This window comes from Eurypyga helias, unplaced genomic scaffold (genome assembly GCF_000690775.1).
Source record: "Eurypyga helias isolate BGI_N326 unplaced genomic scaffold, ASM69077v1 scaffold15010, whole genome shotgun sequence".
Classification (NCBI taxonomy): domain Eukaryota; kingdom Metazoa; phylum Chordata; class Aves; order Eurypygiformes; family Eurypygidae; genus Eurypyga; species Eurypyga helias.
The window spans coordinates 10268-31892 of record NW_010223933.1 but is presented as its reverse complement, the minus strand read 5'-3'; the positions used below and the strand labels follow the sequence as shown (position 1 = coordinate 31892).

General features: G+C 49.0%; 1 protein-coding gene across 1 annotated transcript in view; it reads left to right on the top strand.

Annotated features, from left to right (window-relative positions):
• Window positions 1–16951, top strand: part of EXOC3L4 (exocyst complex component 3-like 4) — a 20107-nt gene extending 3156 nt beyond the window's left edge. The window contains exons 2-11 of the mRNA XM_010157869.1: window positions 174–825; window positions 3720–3837; window positions 4887–5012; window positions 6220–6320; window positions 8246–8341; window positions 10462–10576; window positions 12600–12722; window positions 13391–13543; window positions 14509–14630; window positions 16789–16951. Of these exons, the coding sequence (XP_010156171.1) occupies window positions 174–825; window positions 3720–3837; window positions 4887–5012; window positions 6220–6320; window positions 8246–8341; window positions 10462–10576; window positions 12600–12722; window positions 13391–13543; window positions 14509–14630; window positions 16789–16951 (1769 nt within the window). The remainder of the gene's footprint in view (window positions 1–173; window positions 826–3719; window positions 3838–4886; window positions 5013–6219; window positions 6321–8245; window positions 8342–10461; window positions 10577–12599; window positions 12723–13390; window positions 13544–14508; window positions 14631–16788) is intronic.
• Window positions 16952–21625: the final 4674 nt, after the last annotated feature.

Here is a 21625-nt window from a genome sequence, read left to right as displayed (position 1 = left end):
TGTATCAAACAGGAGCTGGAGAGATCGGGGCTGTCAGTCTCAGGGGCAATACTGGGACCTGGCTACTCAGAACAGCCCTGCAAGCCTCCCTGCGGGGCAACCTTGTCCTGCTACCAATCTGTCAATCACTTAATGCCTGCTGTGTCCCAACCCCTTCCCCCTTCTTTCTGCAGTGATGGAAATCAATGAACTTATTCAGAAAAGGCAACTTTTGGAAGCATTTGCAAGTATCAAGTACTTGGAAGATGAGACTATAGCTGAGCGGGATGCTGAGAAATACAAAGATAACCCCCAGGAGTTTGTGAGGAAATCCAAAGACGTGGATTTGCTTTACAACTCCATCACGAATGCGATCCAGTCCATCGTGGTGGGAACGCTGGAGAATCCCACAGTAGAAGACACCATGCTGATCTCCCTGGTGACTTTAATTGCCCGTGAAGAAGCAGCTCATCCCAACACAGGCAGTGATGCTGGACCTGGGTCAGACTTGCTCGGCACACCCAGAAAGTGGAGGGAAGAGTGGAGGGAAGCCATCAACAAGAGCGCTAGAAAGCAAGTCCAGAGGGTACCCATGGCATCAAAGGAAGAAGAGAGATTTTGGCTTGATCTCCACTTAGGTTTCCTCCAGAAACACCTGAGTGAAGACTTAATGAAAATCAAGTTATCAGTAAAAAAGTGCTATCCAGAGGAGTACCAGGTGTGTGACACGTATGTGGAGGCTTTTCACAAGGCCCTTGCCTCACACTTGCAAGATCTCTGCCAGAGGCCGCTCGACTTCAATGAGCTCTACGCTTTGCTCAACTGGGTGGCCAACACCTACCGCAGGTAAGGTGCTGTGCTTGCTGTGCTGCTTCAGCCACCTCCAGAGAGCAGCAGGGCTGCAGGTATCTTCAGTTTCCTGAGAGAGCAAGCGACGCAGAGTCACGTCTACAGTAGAGCCAGATAGCTCATCTATTAATAGGTGGGGGCAAAGGTTTGTGGATAAAACACTTGCTGCTTTTCACAGATCTAAATTACCTTGCTCTCCCCTCCTTCTCCCACTTGCTGTTCTCACATGCCAGGAAGCTTCTCCCTGCAGATCTCATAAACCCCCTCCCTTTCTGGAAATATTTCTTAAGGTCCAGGAACTTCTCAATGACTTTTCCAGGCACAGGGGAGGAAGATGTGTGGGCGTCCTGCCTTCTTGTTTAATTAAAACTGTGATGCATTTGGAAACAGGCCATATTACCCTCCATGTTCAGGGGTCAGAGTTGTCGTGAGGAGGTGCCAAGACATCACCTTGTGGAATTAGTCGCATTAAAACAAAGACTTTGGCTCAGATGTGTCCACTAGTTGAACGGGAGATCCATGCTTTTTAGAACTTCTTAAAGCACCCTGTATTTCAGGGGTGACCAAAATATTCTATGTCTGCATAGACATATAAAACACCATCCACAGGGCACCCTGTGTGTGTGGGAGTAAAGGCAGGAATTCTTCATAACAGTAAAACCTCTGCTGCCAGACTTCACCTCCTTTTACAGCCAAAGGAGACATCTGAGATAAGCACCTGTAGAAGGTCCAGTCACTGTGTGTCCTCAGTTGTTCACTGGGCTAGACCACAGCCCATCATCCCAGTTGGAAAGATCTCCCAGAGTCAACTGCAACAGAAATACACAGTGGGGTGGGAAGCAGAAGAGAGGCAATGTCCGTGGGAGATGGGTCTGTAATAAGCACATAAGAACAGCCATGTCAAAGCAAAATCACATCTGTCCTGGTAGCTGGTCTCCAGGAATGGCCTGAACCAGACACCCAAGGATATCACAAACGTAAACCAACTGACACCCCCCAAAAAACCAAAAAAGGAGTGAAGGCAGGAGTATCAACACTGAGTCAAACAGTGGGCAAACATGGACAGGGAGGGGGCAGTGGTAGGGCAGGGCAAGCAGCAGTGACCCCTGCCCAGAACACTCTTACCCTGGGGTAGCTTTTGGCTCAGGGACCCTTGGGCCTCCGATGGTCCTTGCTTCGAATAGCCCTCAGCAGGTTTGTGCTGTGGACTTGCCTAGTTGCTCCTAAAACCCTATTTATGGTGTGATGACCATGATGACATGTGTAACTCCCTCAGCATCATGGCACTGGCTGCCTAGCATTATGGCAGGAGCACTATGGGAATGACACTCCCACCTATTGCCCCTCTCCCTCCCAGGTCCCTGCTGATCTCATCTAGAGGGAAATTCCTGCATATCCCCAGCCCCTGGGAACTGTACTGCCCCCCAGCACTGCAGGAGAGGGGGGAAGAAATTAGCTTCAGCACCAAAGATCCCCCATCATATTTCTCAAACTTGCCGTGAAAGAGCTTATCGAGAGCTTGCAGCAACTTGAGCACTGCTTGCAATCATCTTGTTGAGTTAGGCTGTTTCCATTTGATTTTCCCACTCTGAAAGAACTTAATCACCTCTTGGGACCCATCCCAAAAAAGAGAAGATATTGGCTGACCCAAACTCACTATCCATGAAAAAAAGAGAGGAGAATAAGCTCCTCGAGTATACATTTGGGGCAGTCCTTTCAGTCATGATGGAGGGTTTGTACTTAAACCTGTGGTGTCCTTTTGAACGAGCAGCTGCTGGGCTGTGCAGTGCTCCATACATGAGGATGTCCCCCTGCACCCTGACTGCAGGAACGTCGGCTCCGGGATGCTCTCAGCAGGCTGAGCAGTTTTTCTGCCGAGCAGTCACTGCACCAGCCTGACCTTGTACAGTACAGTTCTCACTTGGATCCAAACCTAATGGTGTGCTCAGCGCTGGCTTGGGGATGGGAACACTTCTGGGTGGTTGAGCAGGCTGTGTGTAGGTCGTTGCAGCTGTGTTCCTTGCTAACCAGGTGACTGCTTGCATCTTAGTCAAGTGCATGAATATTTTCTCCTTTCTCCTCTCCAACTTCACCCTGAAAGACGCAGTGCCTCCACGGTCCATGGCAGATTGCAGGGGTAGCACGTCCAACTGTACAGGCTAATAATGTGTTTCTCACCCAAGAGGGAGTAATACAAGTGCACCCTGCCTTTCCCTGCCTCCCTGCTAATCATCTGGCCTGATTACTGCTCATTGTCCTCTGGATTGCCCTGTGAAGTCCTGCGTCAGCTGAGCGCACGAGCCCAACTTGGTAGCTGCGTGTCCACCCACTGCTTCCATCTGTGGAGGAAGCGTGGTGCAGCCATGGCCCGTGTCCCAAGCATGGGAATGCCTTCCCGAGGCTACCCAGGGCAGAGCGGGACCTGTTCCGCCACCTCCCCTTCCTAGGGATAGTGCACAGGGAGAATAACAGGCTGACATAAGCTGTGACGCGACACCGGAGAGGAGCCGGGGAGATGAGCTAACTCCAAAGGAGCACGCTGCTACAGGATTTACCCTGAGAGGCATTTTGCAGGCTTGTAGTCAAATGAATCAGCTTCAGGTTGTTTATTTTAAAAAGTAAATTCTCATAGCACTTTTCATGTCCAAACAACTCAGAAGTCTCATGATTTCTAAGGTGGGCTGGAACCTTAGATCATTTTGATTTTGAATAATTAGGATTTTGAATAGCGAAGAAAAATTTTCTTGTTAAAGCTTGAAAACAAGCATCACAATTTAAGCTTTAAGTATCTTTCTCACGGCTTAATAATTATGTAGCTCATGCCACATGAATATTCCATCAGTTTACTCACACTCCGAGGTAACGTAATTTGTTCATTTGAATCTTTCCAGTGAACTCTTTCTGGGTCACCCTGATCTCCAACCAGAATTTAAGACAGAAAATCTGTCCCTGCTGTTAACACCAGCTGATTGGGATAAACTGAAGAACGACTACATCACTTCTGCAAAGGTGAGAGGTTTGACCTTGCCTCCACGTGCCCCCAGGAAGGGTATGGGAGCCCCAGCCTGCCGGGGAAGAGGTCTCGGACGGCTGCAGCATGGTTCTAGCCCCACCAGGTGCTGAGTCGTGCCAGCACCACGCAGAATGGTCTGTAATCAGAGACAGAAAAGCCCAAACGCCAGTTCCGGGACCAAAGCAGGCCGTGAGGTTGACCTTGGCTGATCACTGAGCCAAAAGGACTGTACCAGAGACCACAGTATGGCAGAGGCACACCGAAAGGTCATAGCTGGGCTCCATCAGATTGAACGCATTGCAAGTTAGGTGTAAAGGTGTTTTAGATGCTACTTTCACAGTGTGTGAGCTACTCCAGCTCATCCGAGGTTTACTATAGCCAGGCAAGTTTGGGCTTGTCCCCAGCCGAGGCCCTCCCTCTCCATGATTCAGCTCCCACTAGGAAGCCCCTCCTGCACCTGTTTTTCTGCTGTCCTTGGCTGGGACCCGTGTTAGACTACCTGCTTTCCTGGGTCTTCAGTGGGCTCAGACATTTTCCTGGAAACCATTTCTGAAACAGGGCGCTGCTGACGGTGAGCTCAAGGTACTCAGCTGAATAAAATCTGTATTGCTCCATCATGCTGGTGAAGCATCGTTTCATTTCACCGGCAACAAGACTGATATATCAGCCAGGACTGAACAGTGCTGCCACTTATGCAAGTGGCTGTACCACGAGAAAGGGCCAGTTTGATCTTTAATCCTGACCTTGTACTGGAGGACTTTGCAATCAAGCAGTCAAACAGCTGACAAAATATTTCCCTACCAGGAGAATAATCCTCCCTTGATTTGGGTGTACATTGCCCCCAGACAGCACAGCTCCTGATTTTTCCCAAGATCCTGTGCAGGTTGACAGGATCTGGAGCAAGACCTTTGACCTCACTGACCCTTCCGTGCCGCACACGTGAGCCTCATGCACATGCACACGGAGCAAAACGCCACGAGCTGCTTTACTCATGCTTGCTTCGTTATCCTGAGGTGCGTGTTTCCTTCCTACGTTTAACATTTAGGGGAATATCAAAAGCTATTTTGGAAACATCCTGAGACTGGAGGTCATGGACAAGTGGGAGAAGGAAGTTCATCCAGAAGTGAAGGAAAACCTCTACTACTCCTCGCTCTCCTTTGATATTCAAACGGTATTTAATTAGCTGGGGCAAAGTGTGGGGGGCTCTGTGGCTCCAGGGAAACTGGATTGTTACCTACTGGGGTGGAGGTACCGCCTCCTGCGATAATTTATGTTAGTCACGCACTGGCAGAATACATTAGAGCAGAAAATGCCATTTATTACAACTTTTAGCTCTCCCGCTTGCCTTCTAGCTGCAAATTAAACCTGCTGTCAATTGTGTCAGCAACATAATAGGCAACTGATTTTAAAGTCCTTAAATCTCTTTGATTAGAAAGAAGAAAGAGAAAGGAAAAGAAGGCGGAAAGAAAAGGTTTGTTAGAAAACCCCTTGGCTGAAAGAGAGACTTTGTTCCGGGGCTGCGGCAGCTGCGGAAAGGCCGTAGGCAGTGACAGCCACTCCAATTTAAACAGTACAAAAAACAAAAGCTCCTACTAGCTTTAGGGACTACAGAGTAATAAATCCAGGAGGGGTTTGGATTCATTCTCCTCACTCAAAGGGTTGAGTCATTTCAATTAAATAATACCAAAAAAAAAGAGAGGGAGAGAGAAAGAAAGAAAATCAAAGAGTTTTACCTGCTGCCGTGACTCATTTTCCACAGAGGAATATTACACTTTGTGTGATCACTGGGAAGGCAGGTCTGAATGGGATTAGCAGATGGGTAGGATGCTTCGGGAAGCTCCAGAGGACTTCAGCCTGCTCCACTCTGGAGAGGCAGCCAGGATTCTGGGAATGGGAATTAGGGATTGCAAGCAAGATTTCGGGGTGATGTCCGACCCTCTGTGTGGCCCTGGTATAGCTCCTGAGGAGGCGTCCAAGGTATGGTGCTTATAGCCACCCTCAGCATGGGGAAACAGGGACAGGTCAGTTGCACTGGGGATTGATCCCTCCTGCAAATCGCCCCAAAAGAGGAAGACAGCACCAGGCCGGCTCGGGGCTGCAGGTGACACTGCCTGTAGGCCACACTTGGGCAGCAGAAGGACACGGGGCCATTAGATATGAATGGTTATGCCACAAATCAGTTTGTGCCTCATGGCCCATTCTGGATTATTATTTTTTAAACTTATAGAGAATAATGAAAACCACCTAGCAACAACTCAGCTGCTTCCCCCTTTGCTAGGCGAGTTGTTTTTATTAACCAAAGCTGCAGAAGACCCCTGCAAAGGATGTTTCTCCCATGCTTGTCCTATTCACTGGCATTTTTTCATGCCCTTTTCTAGATCATTGGGGAGCACGTGAAGATATCCAGAGTGGTCAGCAGAAGCTTGGGAATGAAAATGCTTGAGTTGTGCCTGACAGGGCTGCGTGAATTCATACCAAGGTCATTGTCACTCCGGGCAGCACATTCCTTCCAAATGAGCCCCACGTTGGTAAAAAAACAGGGAAAAGGTCTGTGCAGTGGGACAGATGCTGGCACCGAGCAGGCACAGGCCTGCTCCTGGGAGAATTAGAGATCACAATGAGCCCAATAACAAGCAAACAGCAAAACAACTTGGAGGGAGTCGTAAACAGACCCAGATGGGACTCCTGCAAGTCCCAAAATCTGAGGTCAGAGCTCTGGGAAGGAGCTGCTGGCTGGAAAGAGGTGCGACCACTGCAGTCCTATCCACCCGGGACATTTGTGGTGTTGGATGCTGGTCGCTTGCAGCTACAGCCATGAGCAAGCAGCAGTTATGGACCCCTAGACCCAGAGCCTACTTGCCCAAAACATCATCCATGTGTCCTGGGGCAAGTCCTACCAAAAGGGTTTTCTTGTGCATCCCGTAGCTGTGGGCATAGAAATGGCTGATGTAACCTGACTGTTACACTTGGGCAAGACGTATAACTGGGTGTCCTCCTGAGTCTTGTTAAATTTTATCCAGTGTCCAAAGGACCCTGCCCCTTTGATGCAATAATGTTTTTCTCCTTAGTAGTCCCTGAGTTATGGCCTCAGTCCTTCTCCCCTGCAACATGCTTTGGGGATGCTCCAGGGAAGGTTTTTGGCTTGCAGGAGGCCCTGGCACAGCAAGGCACTGGCCCTTCCTGCCGGCGTGGTGGTGTTTCGGGGGGTCGCAGCCGCTCACCGGAGCAGCAATGTGTGGAGGAGAAAGACCATTCGGCATGAATCAACTCCGAGGAAGACTAAAAATAATTTCACATTAACCTTTGAAGTTTCCCACCTCCGGCAGGCGCTGAGTGGGGAGTTTGTGAAGAGGCGTTTTGCCGGAGCGAGGGTGGGGAGCGCAAGCGCTGCTTTCTGGGACTGTGAACCCAGGGCATGGCAGGTGTCCAAAATCCGCTGAAGGCAACACTTTCCCTTCTAAACCTTCATCTCTATAGCCCAGCATTCCACACCTGTCTCCCATACCCTGGGCGAGCAGGGTAGTTCAAACCAGCTATTTGGCTTTGAAATCTGCCTAGGTTTTTGAGGAGAAATGCAGTACTTAAGGATGTTCCTTTACTTCCCTCCCCTCCCCACCCCTTTTTTCCTCTTCTTTTTCTCTTTTTTCTTTGTTTTTTCTTTAAAAAAAAATGGTGTAAAATACAAGCTAGAGCATCAAGGACTCCTAGATGAAAGGGTCACTGAAACTTACACTTTTTCTTCAGTAAACCCAAGATGTAAGCAGCCAAGGCCAGCCCGAGCATGTCCCTTTACCCTGACAAAGAATGGGACCACCAGGCAAAGCCTGCCTGAGCATGCAGCCTCCTGCCAGCAGCGTGGACCTGGCTGTAAAACACTGGTCAAAACCATGAAAGCTGTGCTACGCAGCAAACAACTACCTAACACACCGTGCTGAGCTTGCAGGGGGGAAATGTAGGTGTGCCGCTCTGTTCCTACTCACCTTCTGTTGTAAAATCACCCCTGAGGTAAACCCTTCCCATGTGTGCTTAAGAGGGCATGTATTATATTGCCCCAAAAGCCAGAGAAATGAAGGACCAGACTGATGAGCCTGGGTACCAGAGCCACAGTTAATCCCTCAGCATGAGGAAAAGTCAGAGATTCGGCGTGCCAAGATCCCTGGCACCTCTCCAGATCTCCTGGCACGCCAAGATCCCTGGCACCTCTCCAGAAGTGCTGCATACCCACTCAGGCAAGTGCACCCAAAACCCATAATTACCTGCCATCTATTCCCCTCCAATGCACACGCATGTTATGACAGCTGAGAAAAAACACATCCGCGTACAGAGGGGACTGGTTGGGCCAGCCACCAGTGCCTCCTGGCCGTCCCCCCGCCGTTAGCGTCACCTGCCTGTCTTCTCCTGCAGGTTTGAGGAGGAGTTTTTGGTGTGGAACACTGCCCGGGACAGCCCCATCTTTGCGCCCTATTTCGCTGCCTACATCAACAACTTCCATGACCTGGTGTAAGTCTGCTCCCCCTAAGCTGAGCCGCTGCGTTGTTGGGGTCCGGGAGGGTGGCAGTGTCCGGAAAGGAAAGACCAGGGTCTCCTGGGGGAGCCCTGTGGGGTGCTCAGCCTTCAGACCCTCCTTACCTTAGGGGGGGATGTTCCCCAAGAGATGCAGATAAAAGTCACGTCACTGGGCAGAAGGGTGGATCCAGTGTGGGGACGGGTCCAGCGCTTGCGTGAAAGCTTTAAACTCCTTTTCAGACCGTCTCTTTCAACCCCAGAGGAGGTTTTTTTCCTTTTTTATTTTTTTTGTTCTGAAGGTTAGCAGAATAAACCCAGCAATATGGTCTGACGGCTGCTTTTCGCAGCGGGCTGGAGGAAACCCTGTGAAAGCACTCAACCTGCAAATAACCCTCTGCCACGGCTGCTGGCAAGAGGAACTTCTAGGGTTTTGCGTGTGTTAAGAATTAATTATTTAAAGCCACGCATTGAAAACGCCTCTGACAAACAGGTTTGCCCACCGGCTCCAAGTATTTCAAAGTACTTTCGGGAGCGGGGCACCCTCCCCATAAGCAGGATGGTGCCATTTACCGTGTGTCCCAGGGTCTGGTCCATCAGCCCAGCGCTGCAGCACATGGTGACCCCGCTCTTCTCCCTCGCAGCAGCCCGCACAGCTGCCGCAGCCCCCCAGTGCCGGTGCCACGGGGGACCAGGGATCTTCATCTGGCATCGAGCCATGCAGGGCGACAGCCCACAGAGGCCCGGGGGGTCTTCAACATCTGGGGTCATCCTGCCATGCAGATGTGGAGCTTCAGAGGCCAACTCGACACGAACTAACCCCCGGGGTCTGGCCTCCGGGAAGCTTGGGTTGCTCTCTCCAGCCCCTGCCGCTGCATCCCTGCCCGGCTGCCTGCGGCAGGGATGCTCTGTGCCAAATATTCTTGGGGGGATTCAGCGGAATTCGTGCTGCAGTGTCTCACGGGAGCCGAGGGCTCAGCCGCAGGGAGCACTACCGTCTACAGGTCTCTAGGTGGCACGGTCTCTCCAGCAATGCTAACCTCGCCTTGGAGACAGCTTTCTCCCCCTGCAAAAAACTCCTCTCCCATTCCCTGCTGGGGACTGGAGAGGTGGTGAAGGAAGAAGCCAGCCCGGGGCAGGGAGCTGGCAGGCATTTGGGTGGTGGATTTGCTCCGCTGTCTTTATTCCTGTGCCGAGTTAAATATTTGTCAGCCTGGGGTGATGAGGTAGGTGTTGTGACCACATGATTCTGTGGGTGCTGGACGCAGACTTCAGGTGTTCTCCAGGAGTTATGGACCACAGCCCAGCCTGGGGCGAGAGGGTTGTGCTTCCATGTTTTGTAGCCCTGCCTGGGCAGCCTCAGACACACAAACTAGCCCTCGAGCAGCAGCGGGAACTTGCTGTGCTCCGTGGGCATGGCACGTCCGGGGCTGCTCAGGCTTTTGGTGCCTCAGTTTCCCCCTGAGAGTGCTACAGCCGGGCAAGGATTGGAAAGTGACAAAAACGCCAGGAGCCCGTGGTGCCCCCAAAGCCCACACATTCTGCTGGGGATTTCATTAGCCTCTCAGAAGCTGTGTTTTCTTCCTCCTTAGCGTGAAACCTTGCAGAAGTACACAGTGTCGCTAGGAAACTCCATAGGTTTCCACCGCTGTAGTTCACCATCCCAGACGCTGACGCTAGGCACTGTGTGGAGTGAGTCAGCCCAGCTCTGGGAGGCACAGGGTCAGCAGCTTTTCCTTCTCTGGCTTTATTATTTACTCCTCTCTTACCCCCTAAGTCCCTCAGTGCTCTCCCAGGTACCTGGCAGAAGTGGTGTTGCTCAAGTGAAAAAGTAACCAGCCTACGCAACTGCTCCGCATGGTTGAACCGTCCCACCTGATGAGGAAATAGGTGGTTTTTTAAGCACAGTTACTCAGTTGTGATTAATTTTCAATGTATAGGATTGTGCAAAACCAGGCATTATTATGACCCATGAAGTGTTTCCAAGAGGAAGTGCTGGATACAAAAATTTATTTTAAACTAATGCCCAAGATGCCAATCTGGCTAACATCCTTAGGGAGGTGTAATAGTTTACATTTAAACACTAAACCACTGGTGCTACATCTCTCTCTCTCTAGGTCAGAGTTAGAAACGGTGTTTAAAGTCAACACTGAGGAACTGCAGAAGATTGTGGCAGCTCTGACAAGGAACTTCACAAATATTTTTTTAAATAAATTAAGAACAAAAGCACAGGTAAGAGGATCTTGGCCACATTATTTCCTAAATGTAAGGGGCGTTTGCAGGATCACTGCAGCAGCTGAGAGCCGTTGTCCTTTCACTGTCTCACCAACTTAGACCTCATTTTGCAGTGCATGACATTATGGTCCCTCCAAAATGCATTGTGCCTAATATTGGTACAAATGCTCCTTAACCCAAAGTTACACTTCCCACATCCTGGGAGTTTTTCACCCTGAGCAATGACACATTTTTCAAGTTGGGTTTTTTTTAGTACAAAGGTAACCAAAAGAGCAGGGTACTTGGTGTCTTCCAGCATCTCAGGCAAAGCAGTGTGGGGAAACCTCACCTGTAGTGCAGCATGAGGGAAGCCAGCTGGACAACACCAATGGGACATTTCTCCTTCTGTCAAAACATTTGGATTTTTCAGGACTTTGATTTACTCTTACTTATTTATAGGTCTGCCGTCATGGTCTGTTATCAACCTCTTCAGACAGGACAGAATTCATTCTGGTAGAGGTGATTTTTTCCAGGCTGTTTCCATGGTGAAGAAAGACTGATTCTTTCCTCATGAGGATGCTAAAGCTCTGGTATCAGCTTAACTTGTGTTAAGAGGCCTAAAAGGCAACATGCTGCAATGCAGTTCATGCTTCCCAAGTGCTGTAGCTGGGGCTTTCTGCCCTCAGCTGGCTGAGGGTCCACTAGCTGTAGCTGGTATAACACCAGAGATGGAAGAAATTAAGCCTTTGGTCCCACCTTTTTTCAGTCATCTAAATCACCAGGCATAACTTTCAGAAACCAAGACAGTCACGCAACTGCTCCAACCTAAGCCAAGCCTGCCTGGCTAAGGGAACTTTCTGGTGACTGCAGAGCTTGTCTCAGAGCCTAAGGGGCAGGCGAGGAAGGAGTCTAGCCAAACCATTGAGCAAGAGAGCCGAAATGCCGTGAGAACTGAGAGAGGCCAAGGAAAAGCATTTCTAAGCAGCTCTCCAGCAAGCTGGGAGCACAGCAGGAGGGCACAAGTGGGGGGACTAATTGGGAAGGAGGTTGCCAGGAGTATAAGGACAGACATTCTGAGAGCTAAGAGGAGAAAAGTACAAAGGGGATGGGCCAGAGAAGGGATATTTTTTATTTGACCCTTAGAGAGGTCTCTCCTAGGTGCCACCAAAAGCTTGTAGCAGGTACTGCTGTGTTTCTACATGGAGGCACATTAGTTCTAGGGACCCTACAAGGGAAATAGCCCACTTGGGACTCTTGGTTAGAAAACCTTGTACCCAGGGCAGATGGGAAATAGTTCCATCACTCCCACATCATCATTGGCCATGAGGCATCCAGCTGGGGATGCTCCCAGCTCCTATTCCCCCACCACAGCATCAGAGCGATGAGCAGAAGGAAAATCCCAGTGAGGCTTTGTGCAGACACATGGATCTGTAGAGAGTACAGAGAGCTCCCTGCTAGTGCTGTCAGCAAGAGGAGGTTGATTTCCATGTGGAGAAGGCTGGAGAGGTGATGGACTACTGGGCTAATTTCTAACAGACTCACTACCAAGTGATTTGCCATGTCCATAGCTGGTGCCAACCCATGTAACGCTAGCATACATGGTTGCACGCCACAGCCTGTTCCAGACATGCCTGAGTTTCCTCTGATTAACGTTCACATGTTTCTTCCTCCATGCAGTAGGGATATAAATCATTCACCTACAGAAATATAGCTGGTAGATTAGAAGGCAGCACAGAGCAAGGAAATAAGGTGTCCCAAGTAAGCCTTTAATGCCAAAGCATCTCCTGCTCGAGGAGTGATGCTTCTCCTGTCTGCACCTGGGCACCTACCCAGAAAAAAGAGACGTGGGGTCTGCATTCCCTGGGCTGGAGGGAGAAACCCAGCCTGCTCCATGGTGCCCAATTCCTGGTGTGTCTTCACACAGAGTGTGTGCAGAGTCGGTGCTTTGCGCTTTTCAAGTCCCCCACGCTGGGTGCCTTCGGCTACTGCATCAGCTAGTCTGAATATTACCAGTACCATCAGTGAGTTGGTCTTTTTTCAGCCACTCCTTAAGAAAATCCTGACCAAGGACTGGATTTTGGCAACGGGAAGGCCGGACTCGCTGGCGTCAGCAGTGTCACAGTTCTCCGAGCACCTGCAGCACATGAGGGAGCCCATGGGGCAGGTAGGCAGACAGTCCCACATCCAGGCACAGTGACGGTGGGGGGATTCTGCTGTCATTTGCAGGTTGTGGTCTGACCTGCAGACTCCTCTCCAGCGGTGGTGGGGATGGCTGATGCAGCGGAGTTCAGCTATTACCATACATCCATGTGAGAATAAGCAACTTCTTTCCATCCTGTAGTTTAAAACTGGGAACTGATTTCTTTAAAGAGGAACAAAAAACTTTGTTGAACATTATCACTGAATATTACAATTCCGTGAGTCACAGACTTATATGGTCCTTTCACATCTGTGCAGTTGTGAAATAAATGGGTAGTTGACAGCAGCTCTCTATTTAAAATTTGGAAGCATCATCAAAGCCTACTTTTAAAACAATCCTGAATGTCCCCCTTTGCTACTGAGGAGCCAAACTGCCAACACAAAATCATGGGCTATTCCAGGGTGAGGGGTATTTCCATGGCATTCCCTTGGGCACTGCTGTCACTCTGTGCCAGAGCAAGGGGCATAGCGACCAGCTGCCTTTGGCAAAGTCGGCCAGTGCGCTGCCTTTGTGCACCCCCTTCACGCCCTCGGCTGCTGCTGAAGACCCCAGGGCTTCCCCTGCCCTCTCTCACTGTGTGGCCTTGCATGGGAACCACAGAAAAACCATGAGGTTTGGCTTTTTTTAACCAGGAGCTTCTACGTGACATTCATAAGTACATAGTGAGGGAATACATCATGCAGGTCATCAAATCCAGACGGAAAATGAATAGGGAGACACGACAGCAAGTGAAAGAAAAGATGAACCAGGAAGCCAAAATCCTTAATGACACACTCATCGATCAGGTACGTGAGTTCCCTCCTGGCATATCCTGGCTGCCCTGTTCTCGGGGGAGTATTATCCCCGCTTGGCATCCCAGGGACCGAGGTGGCAGGCTCTTGAGGAGGGCAAGCCTCAAGAAATGTAAAAGGTCTTAAAAGAGAGCAAGTGAGGTGGTCACTGCCGGTTCCTGGTGTGGACTTCCAGCCCAGCGGCTACTCAGCAGTAGCGGCTTGTGCGTACTCGTCGGGCAGCTCTCTAATGGCAGCGCCCTGTGTTTTAACACACTTCTAGGCCCACGGGCACTTGGTGTAGGATGGTTTATATGATGTAGGATCCTGTGGCAACTTGGTGCTGGGCTTGTTCCCTTGGGCCATGACATGCATCTTGACTCTGAATGATCCCTGCCCTGAGTACAGCTCACGGAGATGAGTCCAGCAAGAGGGTCCACCTGGGCAGACAGTCTGTTTGCAGGAGGGTGATGGGGAGAAAACGGCAGCTGTTTGCGTGTTTTGTGGCTAGATGACATCAGTCTGGGATTTTCAGGGAGCCAAAGTTGAATTCATTGAATTGTGCAGGAAGTCAGGTGTCCAGGGCTCTGAACCCCACTAGGATGGTTACCTGGCTGAGGCAGATCCCTGTCAGCAGTGAAGCACACGGAACTGTTAGGCAGTGGTGGGTGAATGTTCTGGCATCAGCTGCTGTGCTAGACCACAGCCACAATGCCCTGCTCAGAGTCTGGCTCGCTGGGGTGCTCGAGAGCATCAGGGGGTGCAGAGTCAGGCCCCAGCTGAGCTGCCTTGTCCTTGCCACCCAGTGCTGCCATGGACAGTACTCTACCACCCCCAGCAGCACCCTGCCTGCAGCAGTACCGTCCTACACCAGTAAAAGTGACCCTTTGCCATGCTCTGCCCCGCAGGTAAAAAGGTAAAAAGCAGTTTGCAGGTGCTGTACTTCCCCCTGACATCCCCGTATGCCTTCTCACTTGCAGGGCTCTGACTCCAACTGGCTCCTTCCCGCCATACACCACATCGCCAACATCATTGGGGAGAAGAAAAAAGACAAAATCACGGAGCACGTCAAGACACTGTGTCAGGATTATCCAGACATCAGGTATGTGAAACAGCAGATGCCCAGCAACTGCTGGGCTCCATCCCAAACAGTGCCAGCTCACCCTGTGCCTTGGCCAAGCTCTTCAGCTTCTCTTTTCTGCTTGTAGCCACATGTCAGAGGTCAAGGTGCCAGCAATGTGGGGAATCCCACCTTATTTTTCTTGACAGCTGTATCCTTTTCTTTCCCCTGTCTGCTGGATCTTACAATGCACACAAGTAACCTCAAAAGCCTTTTCATTTTAGAACAGAATGGCATGGCAAGGAATAGAAAGGAATAGAATAGAATAGAATAGAATAGAATAGAAGAGAAGAGAAGAGAAGAGAAGAGAAGAGAAGAGAATAGAATAGAAGAGAAGAGAAGAGAAGAGAAGAGAAGAGAAGAGAAGAGAAGAGAAGAGAAGAGAAGAGAAGAGAAGAGAATATTTCAATAGTCCAACTGCCAGACCACTTCAGGGCTGACCAGAAGTTATGTTATTAAGGACATCATCCAAATGCCTCTTAAATGCTGACAGGTTTGGGGCATCAACCACATCTCTAGGAAGCCTGTTCCAGTGCTTGACTTCCCCCTTGGTAAAGAAATGCTTCCTCATGTCAAGTCTTTACAGTGAACCTTGTTTCACTGTAAAGCTCCAGGTTGCTCTTCAGTGCATCACCAGTATGAGCCCAGCTTGCCAATTCACAGGCTCCAGCTTTGCCGCAAAGTTTGTCTCCTGTTCCTAGGCTCAGACATCAAAGTGCAGCAGACTTGGACACAGTTCAGCTGCAGTTGCTGAAAGGGCCTCAATACAACACTGAATTTTGGAATAATGTACAAATTCTTTCTTTTGCACTTTCCATTTGCTGTTCCAAAGCAGCATCTGCAAAATTTAAGCCTACTGGAAAAGGAAACAAACAAAGTGACTGGCTCTGTGCATGGCTAAGCAGCTGCATAGCAGAAGTTACCTGCTCTTCTACAGCTCTTCCACCAGCCATGAAGAAGGAATATTAGTGCTACAGCTTGCAAAAAAAAAATCCCGTTCGTCAGAATAATTTCAGGAAAAGACCAGAAGTTTTTGCACTGGGTGACACAGTTCCTGCTGCATAACATTTGTACAATCAAAACAAACCATAAATTTAACAATTTGCTCAGAACACTGAAATGGAACCTCAAATATTCACAAAAAAAAAAAAGTCATTAAATAAATTTTCCTCTCCCTAAATCTGAGGCTTAAATTTTTCCATAAGTATATTTAACTTGAGTGGGTCAGATATGCTTCAGGCTTATCTGTGTGGGGAAATTCAAGACATGGACTTGTAAAAGAATAATTGTTCCTGAGTAATTTCCTAGGTGAACACATATATCCTACCAAAAAAAAAAAAAAAAAAATCTTAATCCCAGTGGCCAGATTAATCTGACGAAGGAGGCAGTGCCTGTTCTGGGAAGGATGGGGAAGGTAAATGATGGTTAGTCAGGCTTAGCTATTTGAAAATAATTTTCCAGGCAGAAAATCCATTTACAAGGCTGTGATTTGTGGTACTTTTTAATCATTAGCCTTAGACCCAAGCCAGGTTTTAAAGCTCATCTTCGTGGTTGATCTATTTCCTGGCTTTCCATTATTGAGTAATATTGTTTTTAACAATTAGGTTTGGAAAACGAGGCGGAACCGGCTGGACCTGCATTGCTTCCTGCTCAGGTCTCTGTTAATTCTTCCCCTGAGCTCTCAGAGACGTTGCTGAATTTGTAAATACTGAGATTACTGGAACAGGGTTTGTTTCCAAGCTGGCTTTCCCAGCTCTAACCTAATTAGTGCCTGTCAGCTTCCTAAATATTAGCACTTCCATTACTCAACCCAAAATAATCATTAAATCAAAGGTCTGCAGCCTCTCAGGAAAACTTACAATAGACGTTACACATGTGCGGAGACGGAGGAGGAAATTCCGCGGAGCACCAGCAGCAGGAGAGTGTCCCACTATCGCAGGGTGGTAGGAGCTGATGCTTGCTGGTTGGGTACCTCTGGAGGCTGCAGACCCATGTCCTGGTGCCCCCTCCAGCACGGTGAGGGGACACTCCCTGGCACTTTGCCATGGCCACTCTCCGTCTCCAGCATGGTTGTTGGTTGTTTACCTCTGGGCTGGTTTTGCTCTCCAGGACTGAGCAAGGTCTGGTTTGGTTTCCACAGGAAGGAGCACGTCCTGGCTATCCTTGCACTCCGGGGGCTGGGGCCCACCAGGAGAGCAGCGATTTTTCGGCAATGCTACCAAGAGCTGGAGAGTCCCGACAGTGTGGAGGGCAGCACGCTCTTTGCTGAAATTGATGCCTCGGTGACCATCAGATGCTTCTAAACCAGAACCAAAACAGCAGTCAGCATCCTCCCTCCTCCTACGCTGTCTGTCTCTACGGCAAAATCCAAAATCTGCTACCTCACCTTGCTCATCTGCAAACACAACTTTTTGACTGCCCTGGGAAAAGGGGTGGACTTCTGAACTTGCTATCCTGAATTCAGAAACCAAAGGCAACAGGCGTGCCAAGACACTGACCTCCTGCAAGAGGTCCTGGGCAACAACTCCAGCCCAGGCACTGAGTCCACCCTGTGTTTGATACAGATTTTACTGCCAGGAGGCTGCTCTGTTGTTTGGTCCAAGATTGAGTCTCTTTTCAGAAAACAGGAGAAAACCAAAAGGAGTTCGCTCAGAGCTATATTAAGGCTTGGACTGTATGTTGCATAATTATACAGCAGCAGAGCAAGAGCCTCCTTCATAATTAGTGTAACTGAGCAACCAAGGGGCAGAGCTTGGGTAGGGATGTGGTAGCATCTACGTCTTATTTCCTCCCCTGTGAACCAGCTGTCCAAGCTGGCATGACACAAGCTCAGTGATGCTCTGACCTGATGCCACAGACCACTATCTGCCCAAGGAGGAAAACCTTGGAGGGTAACCACTGACGGCAGTATGAAACCTCTTGTAAGGTGGACAGGCATAGTGCCACAGATCAGATCCTCGCTGGCTGTAAACCAGCATCACCCCATTGATGAGCATGGAACACCACCAGTTTAACGCTGTGGAGGATCCAAGACATTATATCCAGCATCTGCAGGGGAGACTAGAAGAGACATCCAGCAGCCTGCAGCTGTACAAATCTGATTTTATTTAATCCAATTTATCCTTTAAGTTGCCCTCTACAGGAATTAATCCAAGACTCTGTGCAGAGACATGTTTATGATCTATCAATTAATGTGATAAATGCAGACATGGCATAGCCTTGAACACTGATTTATCTGCTGCAGACCTTAGAGCATCCGTAGTGAATCTTTTTCATTTTCTTTGCTCCAGTATGCACCAGTATAAATTTCAGCCTGGGTGAGCAGCAGGCACTGGTGACAGGCCAAGAGAGCTGTTCTGATGGATAAGAAACACAGAGTACACCTTTAACTCATAGTCATTGTATGAAAATTTTTCCACGGTGGACTTGCTACCTCCAGAGTCAAGATGAGATGTTTTTCTAAAGATGGCTTTGAAATATCAGGTATAAATTGAGAGCTTGAGACAGGAAACCCTGGGAGGAATTTTTTGCCCTGAATCATTCTTCAGTACAACTCCTGCAAGTCCTCGGCTTGGTAGCTCTCTGTATTTGCTATAGAGAAGTAAAATATCATCTGCATCTCCCATTAGGTGTGCAGAGCTTGAGAACACTTTGGAGGTCCCCTTCCCTGTCCTGGGGAGATGATGCAAGCAGGGACCCCTGGATTGCACCCCACCATGGTGTGTGTGAGCTACATCCCACCTCTGAGCAGAGGGCAAGGGCATCAGCGCCGAGATATTTACATTTAACCTCAAAAAGCATTGACTAAGTGGAGGAGATGAGATAAAAAGGGGATTGCAACTTTTGCATCCTCAGTCTGAGGCATCTAAGACTGGATTTTCAGAGTGTGGGATTTGAGGCACTAAAGCCTCAGGGTTTGTGCATCAGAAGTTTCCCTCTGCCTTGCTCTGATCCCAGCACCTCACAGCATCTGCAGCACAGAAATTTTCCCAAATGCATTAAATGTATACTGTAATATCTTTACATGTAGATAAAAGAAGTAATCTTATTATTTTACTGGCAGTCTCTCCACAGAGCATCTGCCTTTCCTCAGGCTCCAGCCACTTGGCTCTGGGGTTAGATAAGGCGCTTGGCTTCTGTTTTCTAATAAAAACAAGTTGCTGCCCTGAAGTCATGGAGCAAAGCTGGGCACAATGACCTGTCTGTTGTCACAGCCTCTCCTGGGACACTCAGATCCTGCAGCCTGGCATCCTGCGAGCCAGCTGCTTCCTCTGGGAGCTGCTGCTCTCTAGCTGCTTGCTCTTGAGCAAACCAGTTTAAGGTTAGCCCCGTTAGGGTGAGACTACTGTTCGCTCCCTGTCCTGCCCCAGTTGCCATGCAAGCGGGGAGGGAGCTCCAGGGTGGGTGGGGAGCAGGGGTCCCCCTGGGCTGGAGGATGCTCGGGCTGGGCTGCGAGAGCAGATCCTGGAGACAACCGAGCAAGGAAAGAGGAAGGGCTGCGCTGTCCGAAACGAGCCGCTGCTGTCCAACACGTGGTGCTCATTAGGACCATATTTCACATTCCAATAAAAGACAAGAAAGGCCTCTCAGGGCTTTTATTGTGGAATATGTTGCTCTTGTCGGAAAATGCCAAGGAGCTCGCTTATTACCCTGTTAACTCCTTCTGTTTGTTTTTTCCCTGCGGTTTCCGCCATCGGCCCTATTCCCACCCCAGCACACAGTTACATTCCCCACCGGGAGACACGGGTCACTTTTACCCTGGAGGGCCCAAGTTACCAAGTGTGGATATATCGTCCGGCGAACAAGGCTTTCCCAAAAGTAGCCAACTAAACGGAAGAGCCAAACTCTCTCCAGATTTAACTTCTCAAGGGTGAACGCTGCAATTCGGGATGGGGGGATCTGGCACAGCTCACAGCACTGTGTGGGTGGTGACAGATCTTTTTGTTGTTTCAGAGGTCTCTGCTGTTTCACAATACTGTTTGTTTCTGGTTTGGGATGAAAAGCAGTGTTTCCAGCACACTCTCTGCAAGGGAACAGTACCCGCAGCCAGGGTGGCCCATGGGCTGCGGTTTGCCATCTGAGACCAGCCTTCAGGTGCCATTGTTTCAGCAGTTTTTCTCAGTGAAATTGCCCTTTCCTGGAAGGAAGATACGCAAAACAGGCTCACTCCAAACAAGAAAAGAGTAATACCAAGACATTTCAGTGAAAGCACAGGAGGCAGTCCCTGCACTGAGGATCCTAATCAAGCAGTCAAAATATTCCAGAAAAAGCCTTTTAGTGCAGCAGTACTATAATGTTTAGCTCCCTGCCATGAGGTATCTTTCAGCAAAGAGCTCTCAATTGAATTAAAGCATTAAGGATGTTCAGTGAGAAGTGGATTGCAGAATAATATCCAGTTTACAAGCTGGGCAATATGGCCTGACAGCACCCAGCTAGCATGGCTGGGAAGAAAAGAGGTGCCAGGACGTTATTATCTCAGGGGTGGCTGAAAAATAAACCTGTATTAGTTTTAGGATTAACCACTTGGATAATTATATATCACAGGTTTCCAAAGTACCGGTGCTTAGCAAACGTTTATCTTCTCTATTTTTCATATTTCTCCATGAAATCTTGTTGGGCTTGGATTTACTGCCCTAAAGCCAGTCATCTCAGTTCTCCGGGCACAGCGCAGATACAGGGGTGCTCTGCTCAGCAGCACTGTGCTTCCATCCCTTAAGGACATTTTTATGTAATATTGCTAATGATGCCATAACATTAGCACTGGGATCGGCTCACCTCTCCCATAAAACCCGTGCCAGAGTCAGATTGCAAAGCAATTGTTGGGCGCAGCATGTTTAAACTATTTACTATTGTTATTACATTAATAAGACAGTATTGGGAAAAGGTAAAGACCGATGTAAATTCATGTGTGGCAAAAATGTATTAACTTTGAAAGAACTACAAGAACCTCCTCTAATCTCAGAGTCACAAAACTATTTGCCCGAGGACACTGAGCAAACATGAACTTTGCCTCCCTGTATTCATCCCTGTCACACACAGCACTGCAAATAGCCCCTAATATTCTTCCAAAGTAGCACTTTCCATTTGTAAATTTGTCATTCAAATACATTATCCCAGAAAAGGAGTAACATGTAAAGCAGAGAAACCTCCAGGAAAAGGCTGTTGTAGTAATTTTACCATCTTGATACTGCCTAAGTGAGATTCTCAAAATGCCTGTGTAAGGCTTTCTCTGGTAGCTGCACAGAGATTATACCTCTTGCTAAATGAGGCAGAAAATTGAATGGCAGATTGAAGATGAGCACCTAAGCCCCAAGATGTCTGACCAAGCATAGTTTATGTTTGGCCGTGTATGAAATTGTGCCTGGCAGCATGACTATGTCCGTAGCCTGAGCTCCGTAATGAGCATGGGGCTAGGGAGCTGCCATGGGTTTCCTTATGGGATGTAGGATTATGCCTTGGTTGCCAGGACTGTGGGTAGACTGGCAACAGGTGCAGCAGAACTGCTTTTTGTGTGAACAGTGTTACACAAATACAGAAAAGCAAATCAAGGCAGAAAGGGACGGTTATACAGCTTGACAAGCTACTCCCTGCCTGCACCCAGCCCCTGGAAGGGGCTGGTAAACTGCAGCTGGGAGAAAGGTGCTGATAATCAGAACACCCAGAAAACAGGAACGATCTTGCAAACTGCAACCACAGAGAAAGAGAGGTTTGCTTAACATTTGTCAGTGCAGAGTGGCGGCCTTCAACCTTTTTCTGTCTATGGACTAAAAAAAGTACTTCCAGGGAAGGCACAAACACAATAATCATCTTCCAGACAGTTACAAAATTGCTGCAAAAAGGAAGGAATGAGCTCCTCTCCATTTTCTGTGGGGGTCAGGCAGAGAAAAACAAGCTTCTGCCTCAGCATGTAGACGCAAGTCAGATGCAGCGAAACCGCTGCTAGTGCTGACAGGGCTGATGTGCTGAGGACAGCATGG